The 21,051-nt window shown below is 39.4% G+C and overlaps 1 protein-coding gene across 1 annotated transcript; it reads right to left on the minus strand.

Moving 5' to 3' along the window:
* Positions 1–11,501: 11,501 nt before the first annotated feature.
* On the minus strand, positions 11,502–20,253 carry LOC124777685 (probable NADH dehydrogenase [ubiquinone] 1 alpha subcomplex subunit 12). Its single transcript, XM_047253161.1, has 4 exons — positions 20,093–20,253; positions 19,922–20,004; positions 18,338–18,453; positions 11,502–11,710 (listed from the first exon to the last, which is right to left on the minus strand). Exons 1-4 carry the CDS (start codon positions 20,185–20,187, stop codon positions 11,576–11,578), a joined length of 429 nt encoding a protein of 142 aa, XP_047109117.1. The 5' UTR covers positions 20,188–20,253; the 3' UTR covers positions 11,502–11,575.
* Between the last annotated feature and the right edge of the window lie 798 nt (positions 20,254–21,051).

Raw genomic sequence — 21,051 nt, forward strand, 5'->3', positions numbered from 1 at the left:
GATTGATGTAGTGAAGTATTTTGTCGTGGCTGTATTAGGTGAACCGCACACGGCATGCGTTTAATTTAAAATTGAACTGTTTAAGAACGGCAACATCGTATTATAGCGAGCGTCTCAAATGCAGCAGTTTAAAAAACAGCGCCGTGAGTGTCATTTCAATGACAAATGGCTACAAAAACAGACTTCTCGCGGTGGCTTTCGAAACAAGATGAGTGTACCGGGTACTGTAAAACATGTCGTGTAAGTTTTACAGTGAAATACGACCCAGTGAAGGCGGTAAATCAACATGCCAGTGTCAAGTATCATATTGATAAGGTGCGGAATGTGCTAAAAAACTCCACTGTTCAAATGTATTTAGTGCCAGCGGGAACTAGTCAGAAAGATGAAGTGTCAACAACGGAACTAACATTAACATATAATGGAGTAAAACATCATCACCGACACCTTTCACAAGACTGTGAAAATGCTCTCCTAGCTCACTTGTTTCCAGATTCGAAGTATCATCCAAAATTCACTGTAGACGGACTAAAGCTGAAGCTATAGTAGGGAATATATGGCTCCACGTTCTCTGCAACAAATTCTGCAAAATGTTGCTACAACTCCATTCTCGGCTGCATGTGATGCTTCAAATAAAGGAAATTATGAAATTATTTCCAGTTGCTATCCGGTACTTCGACCAAGAAATGGGAGCTACTTTAGTTGTTATTGATTTTTTACAAAGACGCAGACGAATCATCATCATCTATAGCCAAGATGCTTAAAAGGTGCATCATTAAACTGGTCTTTCAGGATCGCAACTAGTTGCTTATGGTGAGGGGTTCCGTCAATTACAGGAAAAATCAACCTGTCTTCGCAGAGTTGAAAAAAATGTTTGAAGTACCACATATTATTGCAGGACATTGTCACATGCGTCTATTGCACTATACTGCGATGTATGGAATAAAACTACTGTCATACAATGTTGAATTGTTATTGGTTAAGGTTTTCTTCAAGCGCAAAGAAGGTGAGTGAGCTGAAGAACTTTTTTGAGTTCCTACAGTCAGAGTACACCACACTGTATAGTCCGGCAGCTCCAAAACTGGCCATTGTTGAAATACTATTTTATAAGCCAGGGTGAAGATAATACTGCCAAACTCATTTGAACGTTCGTAGCCCGTGAAGTGGACGATGAAGTAACACTCCCAGAGATTTACATTTATATTCACCACAATGTTAGCATTTATTTAATACAACCATAAAACATGTGGAATGTGAATATATCCAGATAGCTGAAATATATTCTGTATTCCTGAAGTTGCGTACAGAAATTAATAGGCAAAGAAATAATTTCTTCGGAGCCAAAGTATTTCAAGAGCTGAAAAAAATGTCCGCAATATGAGCACGCAAAATTTGTCTGAGAAGCTCAGCAAGTCTATACTATCTTACTATACTATATTCTGGAATATCTAGAACAGTTGTTTGAATTCAGTGAATATTTAATTTACATGCTTAGCTCTCAGTTAAATCTTCACGAGTCACCTAAAATGAACATAATGAAACAGATTATTTCAACATAAATATAATAACAATAGTAATAGTAGTAGTAATAATAATAAATACATTTTTGTTGTCCGGTTTTGGCTCCAGTTAAAGTTGGCAACCCTATATCGGCAAATAGTCTACAGGTGCCCGGTTCGAAAAAGCAATAAAATTAGGGAGTTTGTGCGACCTGTTCCATCTAAAGACGTGCAGAAGTTTTTCCAATTCCGTGTTCCTCATAAAGTGCATGTTCTTAGTGTGGTAAAACCGTCTTCCTTTATAACGATACAACAGCTTGACATTTGAACCTTGGCCACGCCCTTTCCTCCATACCCTGGAAGCAATAAGTAGGTCGTTGATTATTACCACATTTTATTAAAGAATGTCACAAGCATTGTGAGTGATTCAGTGTTTTCAAACAATGGAAAATCCAGGATAGTTTAACGACAATATTACGAAAAGGAGAGAGAGAGAGAGAGAGAGAGAGAGAGAGAGAGAGAGAGAGAGTCCAACTTTAGAAGAAAGCTCAAATGTACAGCAGTCTTTTTGTTGTGCATGTCTTTGAATCAACATCTGATCTATATGATTCAGTGTTTTACTGGTTGCAGCACTCAGTACCGATGTACAAAGATTGTTCACTACAGTAGAAAGACTCCTGAATGCCCATGTTCTCGTTGCTCTTTAATTAATTCCAGAAATCAAACAGAACAATGAGTGATGTGGCAATGGATAAGCCATGGAGAGATAAAAATTCAGTTTCAACTATGCAAGCCAAAAATATTCAAAGGAGGATGTTCACAACGTATTTAATGTGCAGGGAACTCAGACTGGCTAGCTTCTTTAGAACCTAATGCCAAAGCTATCTGAAAGATAGTAAACTGTTGATCACGAAACTAGACATGTTGGCAGTGATGCACAGCAACATGAGCAGGTACACAACATAATGGGCAACTTCTCTGCATAGAGCATGTGCTCTGGAGTGCGAGTAGAACAGTTGGAAGTAATTATTATATGTAATAGCTGCTACCCATGATTGCGCTCACATATGTTTTCTATATGAGTGATGGTGAGGAAGTAAGTTTGTAGTTTTTACTGATCTAGGTATATAGTTGTGTATATACTTGTGAGTGTATGATGAAATATTTGTGGAGCTGGTATATAGATACGAGGGCTATGCCGAAAGTTTTTAGCAGCCCGTAAACCGTAAGGCGGAGGACAATGGGGTTGTTTTCATTCGAAAGAGCGATGTTTTTCGACCTTGGGACGTGCGCGCGCAGCCCCTGGCTCGCGGTGATCCGCCCACAGCGCGGTAAGAAAGCACAGGCAGTGCTGAGTCAGAGACGGTGTAGGGTGGAGCTGTCGCGCCGCGACTTTAGCCCGCTTCCCGTTCTAGGGCCACAGTTGGAAATTGGTTTCTCGAGTTTTCGAGGGGTCGGCAGTCAATTGAAGATGAACCTCGTCCCGATCGGCCAGTAACAGCTGTGACTCCTGCAAACATTAATGCTGTGAGGAAAATGATCAAAGAAAATCCACGTCTTACATTTTGCGACATTGAAGGGACCCTAAATATTGGATCAACAGCAGCACAGACCATCGTTCATAGTCACTTAGGCCTTACTAAGAGATGTGCCCGTTGGGTGCCACATTCCCGGACAGAAAGCCAAAAGGAGGCGAGAGTGGACTGGTGTAGTTTCATGCTCGAAAAAGTCAATGGAGGGACGTCCCAAGACACCTGCAATATCGTCACAGGTGATGAAACGTGGGTCTACCATTCTGACCCTGAAACGAAGAGATAGTCTTCAGTGTGGTGCTTTCCAGGGGAGGAACCACCACCCACAAAAGTTCGACGAAGTCGGAGCTCTGGAAAAAAGATGGTCGCAACTTTTTTCACAAAGATCGGGCATCTCATCTCTGTGACCTTGGACACGTCGTACAGTCAATGCTGAATGGTACGTGAACGATTGTCTTCCAAAAGTCATCGCCACATGGAAGTCACAGCATCCAAAGTCCAAGAGTGGGCACCTTCTGCTGCATCACGTCAATGCATCTGCACACAGGGCTGCCAGAGCGATGGACTTTCTGGAGAAGGAAAAAGTGCGAGTGTTACCCCCTCCCCCCTATTCACCTGACCTGGCCCCCTGTTACTTCTTTCTGTTCCCTAAGACTAAGGAAAAAAATTAGAGGGCAGCGGTTTTCATCAGATGAAGAGGGCAGTGCAGCATACGAGAGTGCACTGAGTGACATCCCATAAGAAGCTTGGACTGACATTTTCTAAGTGGTTTCAGAGAGTGGAAAAATGTATACCTGCTAATGGAGAGTATTTTGAAAAGTTGTAAACGTTTTTTGCAAATATTTTTTTTTCACAAATTCTGCTAAAAACTTTCGGCATAGCCCTCGTACATCACGAATGTGTCCATCTCTTTTGTCATATGTTGACTCTTATTTAAAAATATTAAAAACTACAAAGTAACTTTTTCAGGGCAATTACAAGTCGCACTCAGTTTTATTGACCAGTTTTGATCTTTAATTTAACAAGAGCATCAACAGAAACTCTGGAATTTACAGTTTAAAAGTAGAATGGTTGGCTGATTACATTTCAAGTGGCTGAGATTAAAATTTTGTTTTCTTATCAGTTATTTATTGCAAGAACTTAACGATACTCACAGTTTTTATGAACGTCTTTGGTCTTTCCTTCATTTGCAAGGACACAGATTTTGTCAGTTGGATATACGTGAGCATACCAAATAGAGTTGGCCAGAGAAAAACACATTTTCACTGAATTTATACCAGCAGCTTTGAGTTTTTGCCGTTGGGCTTTATTTATGGCCATTCCAAAAGCAACTATTAGATGGAATTGCAATCTTTTAAACAGAAAATCAAGTCCACCAGTATAATTAGGACTCATGGAATATCAAAACACTTTCTTATTTAGCTGAGCCACTAATTATAAAGTGCGCTAGTAATATTTTGGCCCAAATGTGTAATTCGTAGGCTTGTACCGTTATACTTTCTAGCCACATCAAGATTTTGCATTAAAAGGACCAGAACACCAACCATTAACCGTAGTTTATGAAAAGGCACTCATACCATTTCCAAAGAGTTAAGAAACACTGTACGGTATGAGGTTACTTGTTTAGTTGGTTGATTTGGAGGAGGGGACCACACAGCGAGCTCATCAGTCCCATCGAACTAGAAAAGGAAGTCGGCCATGCCCTGTCAAAGGAACCATGCCGGCATTTGCCTAAAGCGATTTAGGAAAATTGCGGAAAGCCTAAATCCAGATAGCCGGACACTGGTTTGAATCGTCAGCCTCCCGAATGCAAGTCCAGTGTGCTAACCACTGCGCCACCTTGCTCGGTACTCTTTTAGTGTCAGTACTATCTCCTATTTGTCAATTTTTTTCCATTTATCTCTCCTACAAAATTACAGGATTCATGATGAACTGTAATCATGCCATTAGCATCTGTATCTGTACAATCTCTGCCTATTTTCATAAAAGCATCCACATATTGTACTGATTTTGCATCATTGTGCAGTGGTACCTACATATTTGTTGTTAAACCAAATTTTTTGACATGTTTCCATAAGACTGACACCTTTAAACGTTTATTTACTTCACCTGCCAGTGTGCCTTTAGGTTTTACATGCAGAATCTGTCTAAAATCGCCAGCCAATAATACGACCATCCCTCCTACGATAGTTTGCTTACCTTTAATTACCTCATAGTAGATCACTCCTCAGATCTAACTGGTCTACTCACTTCAACGTCACCAATATTTTCCAGTTATCATTCTTACATGGTTTTCCACCTTCACGAGAGGTTTCGGGGGGATAAAATTATTGTCTGTAGCAGTAGCAGCTTTAAATCTGTGCACTATATCTCCCACCATGTTATCTTGGTATTTCCCACATTTTCTATGGATTTGAAAGTGCACGGGTTGCTATTAATATAATATAATCATACAGAATAAACCACTGCTTGACCTTCTGTGACAGGAAAGCAAGTATTGTGGAACAATTTAAAAAGACGATGAAAAACTAGATGTATATGAGAATTAATCTTTGAGGATCATGCAAATGGCTAGACTTTCTAGCACAAATTATTGGGGATTATAATTGAACTAAGTATCATAAGCTTAAAATTGAGGCCAACTGATGTTTGTGATAATGAGCTTCTCAATACAGTTTACAATCATATTAACATGGTGAATCCATGCATGCAGAAATTCAGTGTGTGATTTGGTTGAAATGGAAAAATGCATTTGAGAAGTACCTGCCAAACCGGAAAGCATATAAATCTGAGAACTTACATCTTAAAGGAAAACAAAGATCAACAAATTGCTGGAAGTTTTACACAAGAGTAATTACAGGAAAACTCTGAAGCAGATTACAGAAAAACTCTGAACCAGACAAGTTTCTCATAGATAATGTCATAAGGTGTTGAGGGAACAAGGCTTAGTTAAGTGGTTCAGCTTTCCATTATAACAAAACAAGTGGGCTAACGCTTGCACTTTGGTATCAAACAGGGCACAAAAACCTCTAACTGTGTATAGTAGTGCGGCATGAATGCTAGAGAGCACGTCAGAGGTGCTGGTTGTGTTCCCAGTAAGCTAAACAATGAATTGCATATCCCTGGATACTACTGCTGTGGATCTGGAACAAAGCTGAAAAAGCATCTACCTCATAGTGCTAGAGAGACTGATCTGCTAGATGATGTGTGCAAGGAGCACGATTTAATGTACACTGCAAATCCTGGTTTGGCAGAACATGACGTTGCAGATCGAATTTTAGCTCATAAAGCCAAGCAAATACATCAGATAAAGGATATAGGCATAGGGCAACATTCTGCAGCATTTGTAGTTGATAAAGCAATGTGAACCAGAATAAGCTTCTGACAAATTATAAACACAATTTTTCATAAACTAAAGAAGCAGAAGAAAAAAGGGCGTAGGACATTTAAAAAAATTGCATCCAATCGGAAGTGGCACTGAATAAAAGTGCCTTGGAGGAGAAACGAGTAAGGAGGGGGAAACTAAAAATCCCACAATTTTATGGAGTGTTTATGTGCAGTAAATTACCAAAGACAATGTGGAAATTCAAAGAATGTGGGATTGTAAATTTAGGTGTTGCAGGAGGATCTGGAACCCACTGAACTGCTTTTGGAGAAAAAGAAAGAGGAAGAAGACAGTGTAACATGTTCTATTTTGACTTGTACAGGGATTTATGCCAGCCACAAGAACTGTGTCATTACTTTACCAACAAGCAACAGGTATTCCACAATTTTCAATACTACAAAGACTTTGATTCACATCTCTGCGGGCATTTCTGTGTAAGTTTCTCCTGAAGATTGCATAAAAACAACCAGCTTGCACATTACTGCACCACTTTAAGTTTATATATGTTGTACACTATAACTAACTTGTGGAAATATCCTCAACTCATATGATATTGATCATATAAATACACATATAAAGCAACCTGTAAAGGGCTTTGAGTTGTTTGTGAACATAGATACATTTAAAACAGAGATAAAAACAGCAGAAAAGGCAGTAACAGGATCAATATTAGATACCTCAAGGAGCCCAGTTTTGGAAAATACTGAGAAAATTTATGAGTGGGCTCAACCAGTGGATATTGATATGTAACAGACCCATTTTAGGTGATTTATTGCACTGGTCGATACCACAACTCTTACATCATTTAGGACATGTTATCACCCACATTCCAATTAACAGTATAATTATAATGTAAATACTATGTTTGGACCAGTAATTCCTACCTTGTCAATGTTATGTTATGTATGTTATCTTGAAACAGAAAATCAAGAAATATTAATTGGCAGGAACACCTAAAATTGTCAAATTCTGTTGAAATTAACAGGTAGTGAAATCGGGTTTCAGTGTGCAGTCAAAATACTTCAGAAAGGTTTAATTTATCCTGTGTACAGCTACTATTCATCCGTGTGATCTATGTATCTGCTGATATTCACACAATTTTTCTGAATTGCAATGAAATTTTGTGAATTATTGTCAATCAAAAACCATAAATAAGTGGTTAAAATTTAATTTCTATTTAAATGTCAGAACTTCTGTTAAACTTGATAAAATGTATGCTTAATTAAATGTTGAAAACATGATAGGAATGCAGTACCTAACTTATTTATTATGCAATTAACAAAACTGCAAAATTGTTGTTTGTATCGCATATCTGATGTAATTTCATGCGATAAAAACTATATCTAGCCAATCTCAATCTCATTACATACATAATTGTGTTGGATCAATCAATGTGGAAAGTGTGTCGTATATCTGTATCAGATGAAGAGCGTGAATTCCAGAGTTCAATTGTCATTAACTTTTCATTCATGGAAGCTGTTTGAATATCCAGTTCTACTGAGGGCAATCGGGCAGATGTGGGTGATCAAGACATCAGTTCAATTCTTAATACTAGCACTGTGGACTGACACGAAGAGAAATCTGAAAAAGGATTCAAGCATATTTGAGACTTGTAAACTAATCCATGTTAAAATTTACCCAACTCCTGAGTTCTTTTCCATACGACAGCTTGCAGCCTGACTGGGGTAAAAATGTATGTAGCCCATAGGTTTACCATGAGACTGATATATTCAGGTGCACATTCAATCTACAGAAGTTTAAGCAAGTAGCACCCATAGTGCTGACAGGTGGTTCATAGCAAAATGAGGCCATGAAATCTGGGACTGTTGACATACACACTGAATTTGAATCCTCACAAAGCCTACCTCCAAGCAATGGAACACACACATTATTGCTACATGACCATCTTTAACACTATTCACCTCTCACAGATATCATACATTTAGAATAAATGTAGAAAAATTGCATTACATGAAAGATATTTCACAATGACACCTCAAAATGCAAACATCACGCGGAATACATGCTTTTCGCAAGAGTGCACAATTTTTGTTTCAGAATGTTGTACTTATTATATGCTCAAATACTGGACAAGTATTAATGGGGTCATCCATAATTGCTGCTTCCCCCCCACTGTTTAGTACAGTACAGTGTGCAAAGTCTCATAGAAATGCTGCATGGCTAACTTGCTTTCATCATGGAAAATGCTGGAACAAGGAGGGAACACCATATGAAAATATGGCAGCATCACACCAAAACCATGATAATACAGACAGTATAGTTTATGTAAAAGGACATGAGATGTGTTGTGGTTGCAACATATTCAAGGGTGCATCAATCTGAAATCTCTAAGGATACAGCTGCCCATCAATTCAAAAACTCAAGCGTGTGTTGATGATAACAATAACTGTGCTTCAGACAATGTACAAATATTTTTAAATTGAGAAATCATACTGTCTTTTAAAACTGTATTTATTTATTCAGCTTCTTCTTTATTCCTTAAAGAAGTTTTTTATTCAGATAAGTACTCATCTCACACAGCCTATGCAGTTTGTTGTGGGTTGGAGTTACAATTTTTGACGCCTCTTCTATACGATACTGAAAGCAGTAAATCTTCTATTGCTTCCAGTGGCCAGGGACATATGTGAGCCTCTCTGTACATAGAAACATTCCAATCCTTTAATACATCCATCAAAAAAAGTTTTGCATCACCTACCTATGGATCATGGCTCGGAGGAACACTGACAGCAAGGCCACCATCTTGAATAATGCTTTTCGTGCAGCCACAGGATGTTGTATTATGACTCAAACTGTGCACAATAGGCTGCATGAAGGGCAACTTCACTCCCAACGTCCATGGCGAGATCCATCTTTGCAACCACGACAACATGCAGCGCAGTAAAGATGTGTCCAACAACATGCCAAATAGACCGCTCAGGATTGGCATCACATTCTCTTCACCGCCGAGTGTCGCGTATGCCTTCAGCCAGACAATTGTCGGACACGTTTGGAAGCAGCCCGGTCAGGCTGAATGCCTTAGACATACTGTCCACCAGCAAGTGCAGCAAGATGGAGGTTTCCTGCTGTTTTGGGGTGGTATTATGTGGGGCTGACGTACGCTGCTGTTGGTCACGGAAGGCACCGTAACGGCTGTATGATACGTGACCAACCTCTGACCAACAGTGCAACCATATCGGCAGCATATTGGCGAGGCATTCATCTTCATGGATGACAATTCGCACCCCCACCACGCACATCTCATGAATGACTTCCTTCAGGATAATTACATTGCTTGACTAGAGTAGCCAGCATGTTCTCCAGACATGAACCCTATCGAACATGTAGATTGGAAAGGGCTGTTTACGGACAACGTGACCCACCAACCAGTCTGAGGGATCTACATCAAATCGCCGTTAAGGAGTGGGACAATGTGGAGCAACGGTGCCTTGATGAAGTTGTGGATAGTATTCCACGACAAATACAGGCATGCATCAATGCAAGAGGATGTGCTACTGGGTATTAGAGGTACCAGTGTGCACAGCAATCTGGACTACCGCCTCTGAAGGTCTCGCTAAATGGTGGTACAACATGCAATGTGTGGTTTTCATGAGCAATAAAAAAAGGTGGAAATGATGTTTATGTTGCTCTCTATTTCAATTTTTTGTACAGGTTCTGGAACTCTCGGAACTGAGGTAATGGAAAACTTTTTTTTATGTGTGTATATGACCAGATGTACACACTTCATCCGTACTCTTTCTTCTTCTCCTCCATGCCCTATTTAATTTTACACTCACAATGTATTTCTCTCTGTCTTTTAACACTACTGTATGAATTGTGGACCTAACACACTGGTTGACCTCCATCAATTATCAGGTTCTATCACAGCAATCACTTCAGCACACATCCAATATCACAAGCGCGTCTCCAGCTTGTGTCAGATATCTACAGTGGTGTGCCTTGTGACATGCTTGCACCAAGGCCAGCAGCTTCCTAAAATGCAAGGTTTATCAAAAATCCCTTTGCCACGGTTTCAACACATAAAACCATCTTCTTCAGAAGGAAATATGACAAATGGGTTATTTGTTGTACTTTAAAATATAGCCACAACATGTGACCCAGTTGTCAATGTTTCCTTCTGAAGAAGGTGTTTTTATAAATATTGAAAGGGGTTTAATAAATGTTCAATTTTGCAACTGATTGGCTGATTATTATTTCTAAAAGATTTTGTCCTTCAGATGCTGCTCCAGCCATGTACAAAATGTTTTATGATTTGAACCACGATACTTACACACTTCATAGCACAGGGACATCAGGGTCTTCTTTTTTTCATTAAGAACCTGTGAAGTGCAGTAAGTGACTAGTACATCTTGCTAGTTCTTTCAGGCAGGCGTTATACTTCCTAGTTTCCTTGGAATCTTCAGCATCACACGAAAATACTAGTTATGTTGTCAGGTGGCTTTGGACTATTTTTCATGGGTCTCTTGTTTTTTTTTTGTTGACTTTTCTTTATTTCATTGCTGATGGCTTTGAATTTGCTGCTGTATACAGTTGGCTATTTTCCACTTTTCTGGCCTTTTGGGGTGATTTTGTAGTATGTGTGATATCTTTCAACAGAATTAGGTTCCTGGAGAGAGTCGGAGTTTTTGAGACAAAGGTTTACGCACTTTGGAGGAAGTGAAAAAGAAGCTCCAGTGACCAGATGTTTAAAATTTGCCACAAGTTGGCTACAACTGCCTCAACAAAAAGCTTGCAATCATCATTTAGAACCCAACAGGAAGAATTTGTATACTAATGACAGCAGTCCACAATGGAAATAAGCTGTTTTCTCCCAATATGGAGGAGAAAACACTTGTGTCTCATCAACGTGAGTAGTACAGTACCTTCCTATGGCAGTGGCAGCAGTATTGAAACACTGTCAAGTACATTCCTGATGCTGCCATGGATTATAGCCCAGAAAATCTCATCCTGTAAAACTGATATGAATATAAATATCACTATTCCAATAGCAATTTTTTCTGTGCTCGACTTTATAGTTGCTAAACACAAACTAACAAATTCTGTACATGTAGAGGCAAACAATAATTTAAATTATGTTTTCAAATTTGATTTAATTAACATAAAAATATTTACACTAATTATCGTCTCTGAGTGTCACACAGTAATTAGCGACTAGGCTTCGGTGGAACCCATGCCTGAATTTTTGGTACTGTTGTGCTGTAAGGCATATATGCACCTTCAGTGCCAGATTTATTTTCTGTATGGTCAAGCATCCAAGGATACTTGGGCCTGTGAGGATCCTGAAACAAAAGCAAATAATTACATAACCACTTACTTAAAAATGATATCAAAAGGCTGGAAGTTTTTCTGTATGGTGGTGTCATATACAACAAATAACTAGTTACTTGATTTCAGTTACACTCACTCAAACATTTAATATCAGACTGAAGCGACACTATCAGTACCATGTAAAGTACTTTTATGCATGTAGAAATAAAAGTGATGAAAGACAAACATTCACTAGCTTACGACTGACGAGTGTAGCAAACACATACAAAACTAATCATCACTGACTCAACATATCATTCTTTAATACAGCAACAGGCATTTCCTATTTAACGATAGGGTCATATGTGAAAGCTGTTGAGGCATATGCCATCAGTCCTGCAATTACTGTGCAGCAGTCTATGTGAGTATTACAAGTAACTAGCTGTCTATGAATATAAATGGTCAGTTTAAGAGAATCAGTTTGGCAGTATGAATGACATTCGAAGCACGAAGCTACAATAAGAATGTAACACCAAAAACAAAGCGCTCAGATAGAAATGGGTGTAAGACACGGATGCAGTCTTTCTCCCCTACTGTTAAATCTGGATATCAAAGAAGCGATGACAGAAAAGAATAATAACTTCAAGAGTGGGGCTAAAATTCAGGGTGAAAAAATATTCACAATAAGATGTGCTGCTGATGCATCTTCAGAGAAAGTGGGGTAAAATTACAGAGCCTTTTAAATGGACTGGAATGAGCAGTCTACAGAGCACAGAATACTACCTTGGAAGCAAAATAGCTCTTGGCTGACAAAGCAAAGATTATATAAGCAGGACACTGTCACAGGCAACGAGGGTATTCCTCACTAAAAGACTTCCACTAGTACACACCATTGGCCTTAATTTCAGAAAGACACTTCTGAGCATGTACATGGTATTGTATGAAGCTGAATCATGGACTGCGGGAGGGGGGGGGGGGGGGGCTACAAAAGAAAGGAATAAAACCTATGAAGATGATGTGCTGTATAAGGATATTTAAAATTTGGTGAATTGGTAAGAAATGAGGTGGGTCTACACAGACACAGCAAGAAAAGGAACGTCAAAAACACTGAAAAGAGGGACAAAATGACATATGCTAAGACATCAGAGAACAGCTTCCACTGTGCTAGCGGGAGCTGAGGTGAGTAATAACTGACAGACAAGACATGTGCTGGAATATATCCAATTGTTTTGTTTTGCTTTAGGGCGCAAAAAACGACTGGGGTCATACGTGCCCAAGTCAAAACTATAGAACACGAACACAGAGAGGAGTTAAGCGACTATACGTCAGTCCCAATGGACAGAATAGGAGATAGCTAAAAACATGCACGTGGAAAAAGGGCTAAAAAAAGCATGCAGAAATGGAGGTCCAAAACTAAAAATTAAATGGCCTTGTCATATTGCTTTGGCAGATAAAAAGTAAAACGTGGTTGACAGCCCATGTGTCATTTGCTAAAACGGCTTATAAATCAGACGGCAAACCGAAGCTGGAATGTAAATTGTTAAAAAATGGACATTCCAGCAAGAAGTGGCAGAAAGTTAAAATTTGGGCACAATGTGCAGTAGCATCACTTAGCAAATGACTAAATGGTTAAAAAGGCAGTGCCTAATACGCAGCCGAGTTAAAATAATCTCCCCCCAGCTGGAGGGCCAAGAGGAGGCCGTCCAAGGCACCAGGAGAAGCTTTATGAGGCGAAGCTTATTCCCGTGAAGAGAGGACCATTGGCAATGTCAAAGGGACACCACCTCTTGACAGACGGCACCGCAGAGATCATCGGAGGGAATATAGGTACTTGTGGGCTGAGGTACGAGGACTGCAGCCTCGGCAGCTGTGTCAGCAGCCTCAGTTCCTGGCAGACCGACATGACCAGGGACCCACAGAAACAGGACACTGGCTCCACGGAGGAAGACTCGGGTGTTGTTTGGCTGGAGGGACGGAGGAAGTCTTCATGGGAGTACTCCTCCTGTCCTTTCCTGCCAACTGGTTCTGTAGTCAGTGGCTTCACCTCTTGAGGTGAGAGTTTGATGGTTTGTTGCATGGCGGGAGGGGGGATGGCGATGCTACCTTGACACTGGGCAATTTCACAACCTCCAAGCCAAATTTGAAGTCACATGTCTGAATGACCATATCCTTCATGGAGCCAGGGGTAACAAAATCAGAACTATAGGTGCCAGACGAGAGAACAGAGGGTTTGCAACTAGCCAGTAACTTGGGTAAGGCACTTTTTCCTTTACCCGAATCTCTCGGACAGCCCGCTCATCTAGATACATGGGACAATCCCGAGAGGCGGCGGCATGGCCGTCGTTGCAATTGACACAGTGGGGATGAGGAGGCAGACAATCGCCCTCATGTGCATCCTTGCCACAGGTTACACATTTGGCTGGGTGTCGACAAGATGTTCTAGTGTGGTTAAAACTATGACATTTGTAGCAGCGCATCAGGTTTGGAATGTACAGCCGGACTGTGATAATTTCAAAGCCTGCTTTGAGCTTGGACGGCAGCACCACCCTATCAAAGGTGAGGAAAAGAGTGCAGGTGGGCACTAAGGAGGAATCTACCTTTTTCATTACATGATGAATGGCAATGACACTCTGATAAGAGAGGTAAGGTTATTTTTCAGCCTTGGTTAGATCATCAAGCAGCTTGGTGTAAATTACACCATGGGAAGAATTCAATGTTCTGTGGGCCTCGACATGAACAGGGTCGCCATGGAAAAGCGAGGCAGCAAGCAGGTGTTGTGTTTGAGAATCAGAAGCCATCTCCAAAAGCAAAGTGCCATTCCGTAAACAAGTGCAGAATTTCATAGGGATAGCAACTGCATCAACACCTTTCTGAATAATATATGGACTGACCGTGGCAAAGGACTTATCTTCAGTATGTGAGACCACAAGGGACTGTGGCGCAGCGACAGGCATCATTATGTTTACATTTTGTAGAAGTCAATTGGGAAGATGAGTGACTCATTGCAAGAAAATCCTCCATGATTGCCAACGTCTCCGATGGCGTGCTCCTTCCAACTGGGGGCTTCCTTCACAATGGGGCACACCCATCTTAGGTGATTGTTCACACCTCCCAAACATCTGACAGAGGGACCAATTGGCAATTTGGGAAAGTTGCAGCTCAGGCAATCACCCCTCCCTGGGCCTGGCCTGTACCAGGGGGTACATGCGGACCCTACCTGGCGACCCAGGGCTGGGAATTATGCATTACTCGTGAGATGCATGGGCCGACCTCCAGGAGCACACAGGGTGGAAGAAGAAAAAAAGAGGATCCTCCAACACCGAAGTGGAGGAACGACAGGAGAAGGGAAACAAAGAAAGGTAAAGTGAGCCAAAAATAAAGGTGAGACTATTCGTGCATCAGTGACAGAATGCAGAACATTCCCAATAAATCCCCAGAAATGTTCCCCAAGGAAGGGGAAAAAGAATAGCAAGAGGATGGTTGGTTGTTGGGATGTTTAAGGGGGACTAAACAGCTAAGGTCATCAGTCCCCCAATAGCAAGAGGATAGACATGCAGCACGGAAGGGAAAAATGCTGCAAAGGCCAAGCACAAACCAGCCAAAGAGTGGCGAGCCACCTGGGGCTCCTTCAGAGGTGGGGACAGGAGAGGAGGAGGTGGTACTGATGCTGCTAAACAATATGCAAGTTATTGGTTGGTTTTCCTCAGTTTTAGTTGTTGTTTCCATCCTGAGATTTCCATTATTCTAATGTCAGATAATTAGGTACCTGCAAATAAAGGGTTATTCTTCAGCAAATAATATAAAAATTAAAAACTTGAATATATCTGATGAAATTGTTATAAGAGAATCAATAAGAACTTTGGAGAGCAAATTAGTTCTACTACTTACAGACATTAGTCAGCAACAAGCACCATCATGTTATTGTGATAGAACAAATTAGCAGCAGAATAAAAGTTTCAATACAAAATAAAAAACATCAAAGGCAGCATTCAACATATTCTGTAGATCCCTTTAGTGGATATGAAACAAGCCAAAATAAAGATTAACAGAGTGAGGAAAGTTAGACGTTACTCATCATTAATCTGCGACACTCTTATAAAGTAACATAGTACAGTTAACAAAGTGCATCTCACTTTAAAAGAAGCCTGTTGGTTTCCTGCTTATGCCTTATTCTGGAGGTTTATCTATCATTGCGTAACACCCCATCAGACCAAAAAGCTTTGTGACTGAATTAATAAAAAACAGAGAAAAACCAGGATTGTAGTTTTAATGCCTTATGTGTTTTGTGTAGTCTCCTCCATTTCAGTACAATGCAAAGAACATTCATACAACCATGTAGAACAGTCAGAAAGCCCTTCTTTGTGATTTTGTTCAACTTGCACATCATGTTGCATGGAATTATGAGAAGGATAGTTGCTACTCACCATATAGCGGAGATGCTGAGTCGCAGATAGGCACAGCAAAAAGACTGTCAGCCAAGTTTAATTTGAACGTCTAAGATTAATGATACCGGCAGGAGTAATGTGGGACATGAGGTGCTGCACCAACAATCAGTTGTGTCTAGTAGCCATATGTTGTGCATGGCCAAGATGGTAAATACAGTGTGGTTCACCTATCTGTGACTCAGCATCTCCACCATATGATGGGTAGCTATTGTCCTTTTCATAAGTCATTATTCCATCCTTGATTTTACATTGGCTTGAATGTCGGTTATGTCATCATAGCATTGACCCTTCATGTACTTTTTGTGGAAGGTTCATAATGATAATGTTAAGTCTCATGATCCATGATGATTTTTTTGACAAAAGAATTGTCCGCATCTTGAATTTCAATCAAGTCGTAGCAGGTGTCCATGCATCTTTGCTTTTGTTCGGGAGTCAATGTGTACAGGTCAAACTTTGCACATATGAGTACTTTTCTCTTCTTCAAAACATTATGGACAATGTCTTTAACACTTTACTGTAAAGATGTTGCTCCATTGCAATTTGCAACACAATGTTGACACAGAATGGACACACCCACAACTTTGCACTGCCTGCTCACAACTCACTGATCGAATGCACATCTGTTGTTTACATTTGTCAGTTCAAGCTGCCAACGTAGTTACTGTGCACACAACTTTTATCCTCCATAAATGAAATCAGTCTCAGAATTTTTTCATTGGACAGTGTATTTAATTGTCTACACTGGTAATGGCTATGATAGCAAGTGTTTACATGCTTATGCATTGAGGCTTTTTTTAATTAAAAGGCTTTGTAATTGATACTGTTACTAATTGTCCAACTAGCAGAGATTTTCAAATCTTCTAAACTAGATAATCAGATAATCTGCAGAAAGATTAAGTTTTTGAAAATAGCCACAAGTTGTACCTTGTATTTCCTTATTTACTGGTTTCGCTCTTCAAATGAACAAGAGCATCATTGGAACATACAATTTACAGTTGGCTGACAGCATTAAAGATTGTGTTTAAAGTTGGCTGACAGCTCTATACATAAAACTAGCTGTACTACAGTACTGTTAATTAAAGTACTACAGTACAGACAGTTTAACCCTTTAACTGTTCTGAACGTGTTAATGAGCGCGCCTTTGTACCTGTCCATGTGTGCTCAGGATGTGTTAACACGCGCCACCAGTCCTTCTACCCAGTACTCTGAACAGGTCTGTTCAACATTTAAATTCTTACATAATCTGTGTTCAGACCGACATGACACATTCAGAGTACCAGGTAGAAGGATAGGTGGCGTGCCTAAACATGTTCAGAGCACACAGGGACAGGTACAAAGGTGCGCACATTAATGCGCCCAGAGCAGTTAAAGGGTTAATGTACAGACCTGTCAACCAAGTTTGAACTGTATACTCTGTTGACACTCTTGTTCATTTGAAGAGCAAAACCGTTAAATAAAATATACAAATTGTGACTAGTGGCCGTTTTCAAAACTTAGTCACTCCCACTGAAGGTAATGCCTCCTTTTGCACAAAGAGTGTTTAAATATTGTTTCTTTTTTTTCTTTTGTATTTCCAGTGATCCCCCAATTTCATGCCTTATGTCTGGTGGAAGCATGATAAGATCCCTCTCTTGATTAGTGTTTGGAATTCTAGTGCATGCATGCAGTTGGCACACACACACACACACACACACACACACACACACACAATGTAATAAACACAAAATCTGTTGACATTAAAAAGAAAATTATATCAACTTATCTTCTTAGCTATTTTTTCTACAAAGCATCTGCTTACCCAGATTAATGGATTTGAAGATACCTGCTAACTGTGTAACAAAGAATAATGTCCACAGGAAGTGAGCCTCTACTGACAGCATGCAGGTAACTATTATTCTTTAAATATTATCCTTGTAGTCCAGTAAATATTAAGAAAGAATAAGAAACAAGAGTTACCGAATACAACTAAGGCAGGAGTAACCCCTGGTTTTTTTCCCCCTATTATGTTGCTGCTATTTTGACAATTTAATATTTTGAATGTGTAACCAGACATAGAATATGGCGCTTACAACAACGAACTGTTAATACAGACTATGAAACAGAATTAAATTACAGGCAAAATCATGATGGAATCAGAGGGGTACAATGAGTGACTGAATGAACAAAACATTTATTCCTTAAACTCCACTGTAACATTAAAAAATATGTACTTACTCTTGAAGGAGGGAAGTCAGTTTTGTAGTGCAACCATCCAAACCATTCAGCTGGAACTTGACTTCCATCATAATCTACACCCACATTATCAGCATATTCAACCCACCTATTCCGACCTACAAACAAACATTCTTCATATTGATTCAAACAAAAACACCAAACATAAAAGCAGTAAGTGATGCATATTTTATTTCACACATACACAAAATATCAAATCAATTTAGTAAGTGTCACACAATTATTTTACTGGTGAGTAATATTCTGTTGGGTTGTTAGAGAAAAATATTCATATGTATCATGTACAAAGAATACAAAGAAATAAAAAAAATTAAAACAAGCAAAAACTGCAGAATCAGTTTAACAACAGAGAGCTTCAACTGAGATACAGGAGTAGCAAGCTCATTCCTTTGATTTACAAAACTATTCACTAAGTATCCAATTTACTTTTCTGTGCAAGGACAAGAACAGCAGAGTAGACAGCTGTCTTTAGCAAGCACCTTGCATAATCTGAAACAACCAAATGATCTGCCTTGCTCTTGGCTTGATACAAAATAAAATTTACAGATTTTTGGGTTTGCAGACAAGTATTGTGGAAAACAGTACAGGTTACAGACTTTGATAAAATATGACTGCTGACTTAAGTTGTTGACAATTCATGGGGTGAATTCAAAAGGGGAAGGGAAGGTGGTTATGGAGGGAGACGGCAGAAGCAATCGCCAACAAAAAGCACGGAACAATAACAAGTGAAATGTACAAAATAAACGTCCAGTGTGATACAGATTTAGTAACACGTGTTTGTTCCTACAGATGAAGGCATTGTCCATGGTTAGGAGTAACTTAAAAACATATGCAGAGAACACGTGACTGACGTAAGTTTTTCCAGTATGAAAATTTACATTCTAATTACTCTAGTCACTGACATAGAAGGTAGTGTACAGTCTAATGCAAGGAGTACATTGAACATGTTAAACATAAACAGATGGGATACGTTCCATTAGCAGTAACACTTCTAAATGATCACCTTGGTACACGCAGCTTTTTCCCCACTAATGCTATTTCTTCACTTTAGTATAATTACTGAGTGGTGCCATGAAATCACATGGGTTCTTCTTTACGTACTCTTGAGTCTTCAACGCACTCTAATGTAAAATTCAAGGAATTTTTGTAAAAGTGTGTCATTCCACCGTAAAATTCGTGTAATTTTTGTAAAACTATGTCATACCATTACTCATTCGCACATCACAGTTCAGGGAAGGTTGTTTAACTGACTCGGGAAAAATGATTACAGTTATCCAACCTAAATCGGAATTATCCACCTTTTTAACCACTGGCAACAAATCAACTTCAATATTAACCTTAATTGACATACTTTTCTTACCCCTAATGAAACAATGGAACTGTATACTTTTACACTGTTGTTTAACGTTGATTCTTGCTTTCGTTTTTCCTGATTCCTGTGGTATTCTTAGCGGTGTCCCATCAAGCTACTTTAACAACAAACGGTTATATATTGTTACTACGCGGTGACGAGCTACAGTTGAACTACAACATTAGAAAATAAGGTCCAAAGTGAAAAATACTAACCATAGAAGTACATCTTGTTCTCATAATATTTGTTACCATACTTGTCTTCTCCTATCAAAGTGCCAACTTTCGCATCATCCATCCTAGAACATAATATTGACGTAAATTTAAGAAAATTTTCATAATTATCAGTGGTTGTTCAATACAATTTATGTCTCTATGCCCTCTCACCTATATAGTTTGTATAAAGTGCCTCGTATTCCCCCATTTACTTTTATTATTTCAAAAAGTCTCGCAATTTTATCAAGTGCCAAATACTTCTGCATTTTCGCAACTCCTCTCTCCTCACAAAAACATTAGTGATTTACGACCAAAGAACTTCAAATAGCAGAATAGCTACAAGGGTCAGTACACGCCAACGTCGCTGAGAACCCGCTTAGAGTAAACATCTCTGGAGTGAGCATTGCAGGATAGTCACGTGTTTTCGGGACTTCGCTGTGCGTGTGTGCTTTCCGCAGAGTTTGAAGTTTATAATATCAAGAGTGTTTTCACCGTTTGTTGATAGTGTAATAGCGATGGTGAATTATTGTTGTTGCTATGGATGCAAAGAAAAATATGTGAAAGGGGGGATAGTAACTTTTCACGGGTACTATTTTTAAAAATTTCGAGACGCATTATAATTAACGCTTGATTCTGTAGACCTATTTTTCTACGATTTTATGACTATATAATAGATATTACGGCTAGTACAAAAGCTCACAAACAATCGCTTCCTCTCGTAAATTTGCTAGTGGATCTGGAAAGGGAATGGTTAGTTGTTTCGAACCAAGGAAGGAACACTAAATGAACATGACTCAGAAGGACCAAAACCAACAATGCATGACACTGCATACCACAACAGTCACAAACAACACAACAATCATAAAAACGAATAAACACCAGCACCACATACTAAGACTGTAGTAATGAGGTAATGTCGCTTGGGAGGAGAAGGCTCAAAGAACTTTTATTCTGAGACTCCTCCTCCCCAATCACATACTGCATAATGTTTAAAGTATACTGCACACAAGCAGTAATGTATTGCTCATCTCTATTCAAAGCTACTGTCAATGAATTTTATATATCAGTAATGTATTAAGTTACTTAAGGAATAATGCATTCCAGTAGCAATGAACTATACCCTATTTCTA

This window comes from Schistocerca piceifrons, chromosome 2, assembly GCF_021461385.2.
Source record: "Schistocerca piceifrons isolate TAMUIC-IGC-003096 chromosome 2, iqSchPice1.1, whole genome shotgun sequence".
Classification (NCBI taxonomy): domain Eukaryota; kingdom Metazoa; phylum Arthropoda; class Insecta; order Orthoptera; family Acrididae; genus Schistocerca; species Schistocerca piceifrons.

Excerpts from the sequence above, each read along its gene's own strand:
- LOC124777685 (XM_047253161.1), bottom strand. The coding sequence starts at position 20,187 with ATGCAGAAGTATTTGGCACTTGATAAAATTGCGAGACTTTTTGAAATA. Across the intron at positions 18,454-19,921 it reads GAACAAGATGTACTTCTATG|GTCGGAATAGGTGGGTTGAA; the intron begins GTTAGTATTTTT and ends GTTTGTTTGTAG. Across the intron at positions 11,711-18,337 it reads CTGACTTCCCTCCTTCAAGA|GATCCTCACAGGCCCAAGTA; the intron begins GTAAGTACATAT and ends CTTTTGTTTCAG.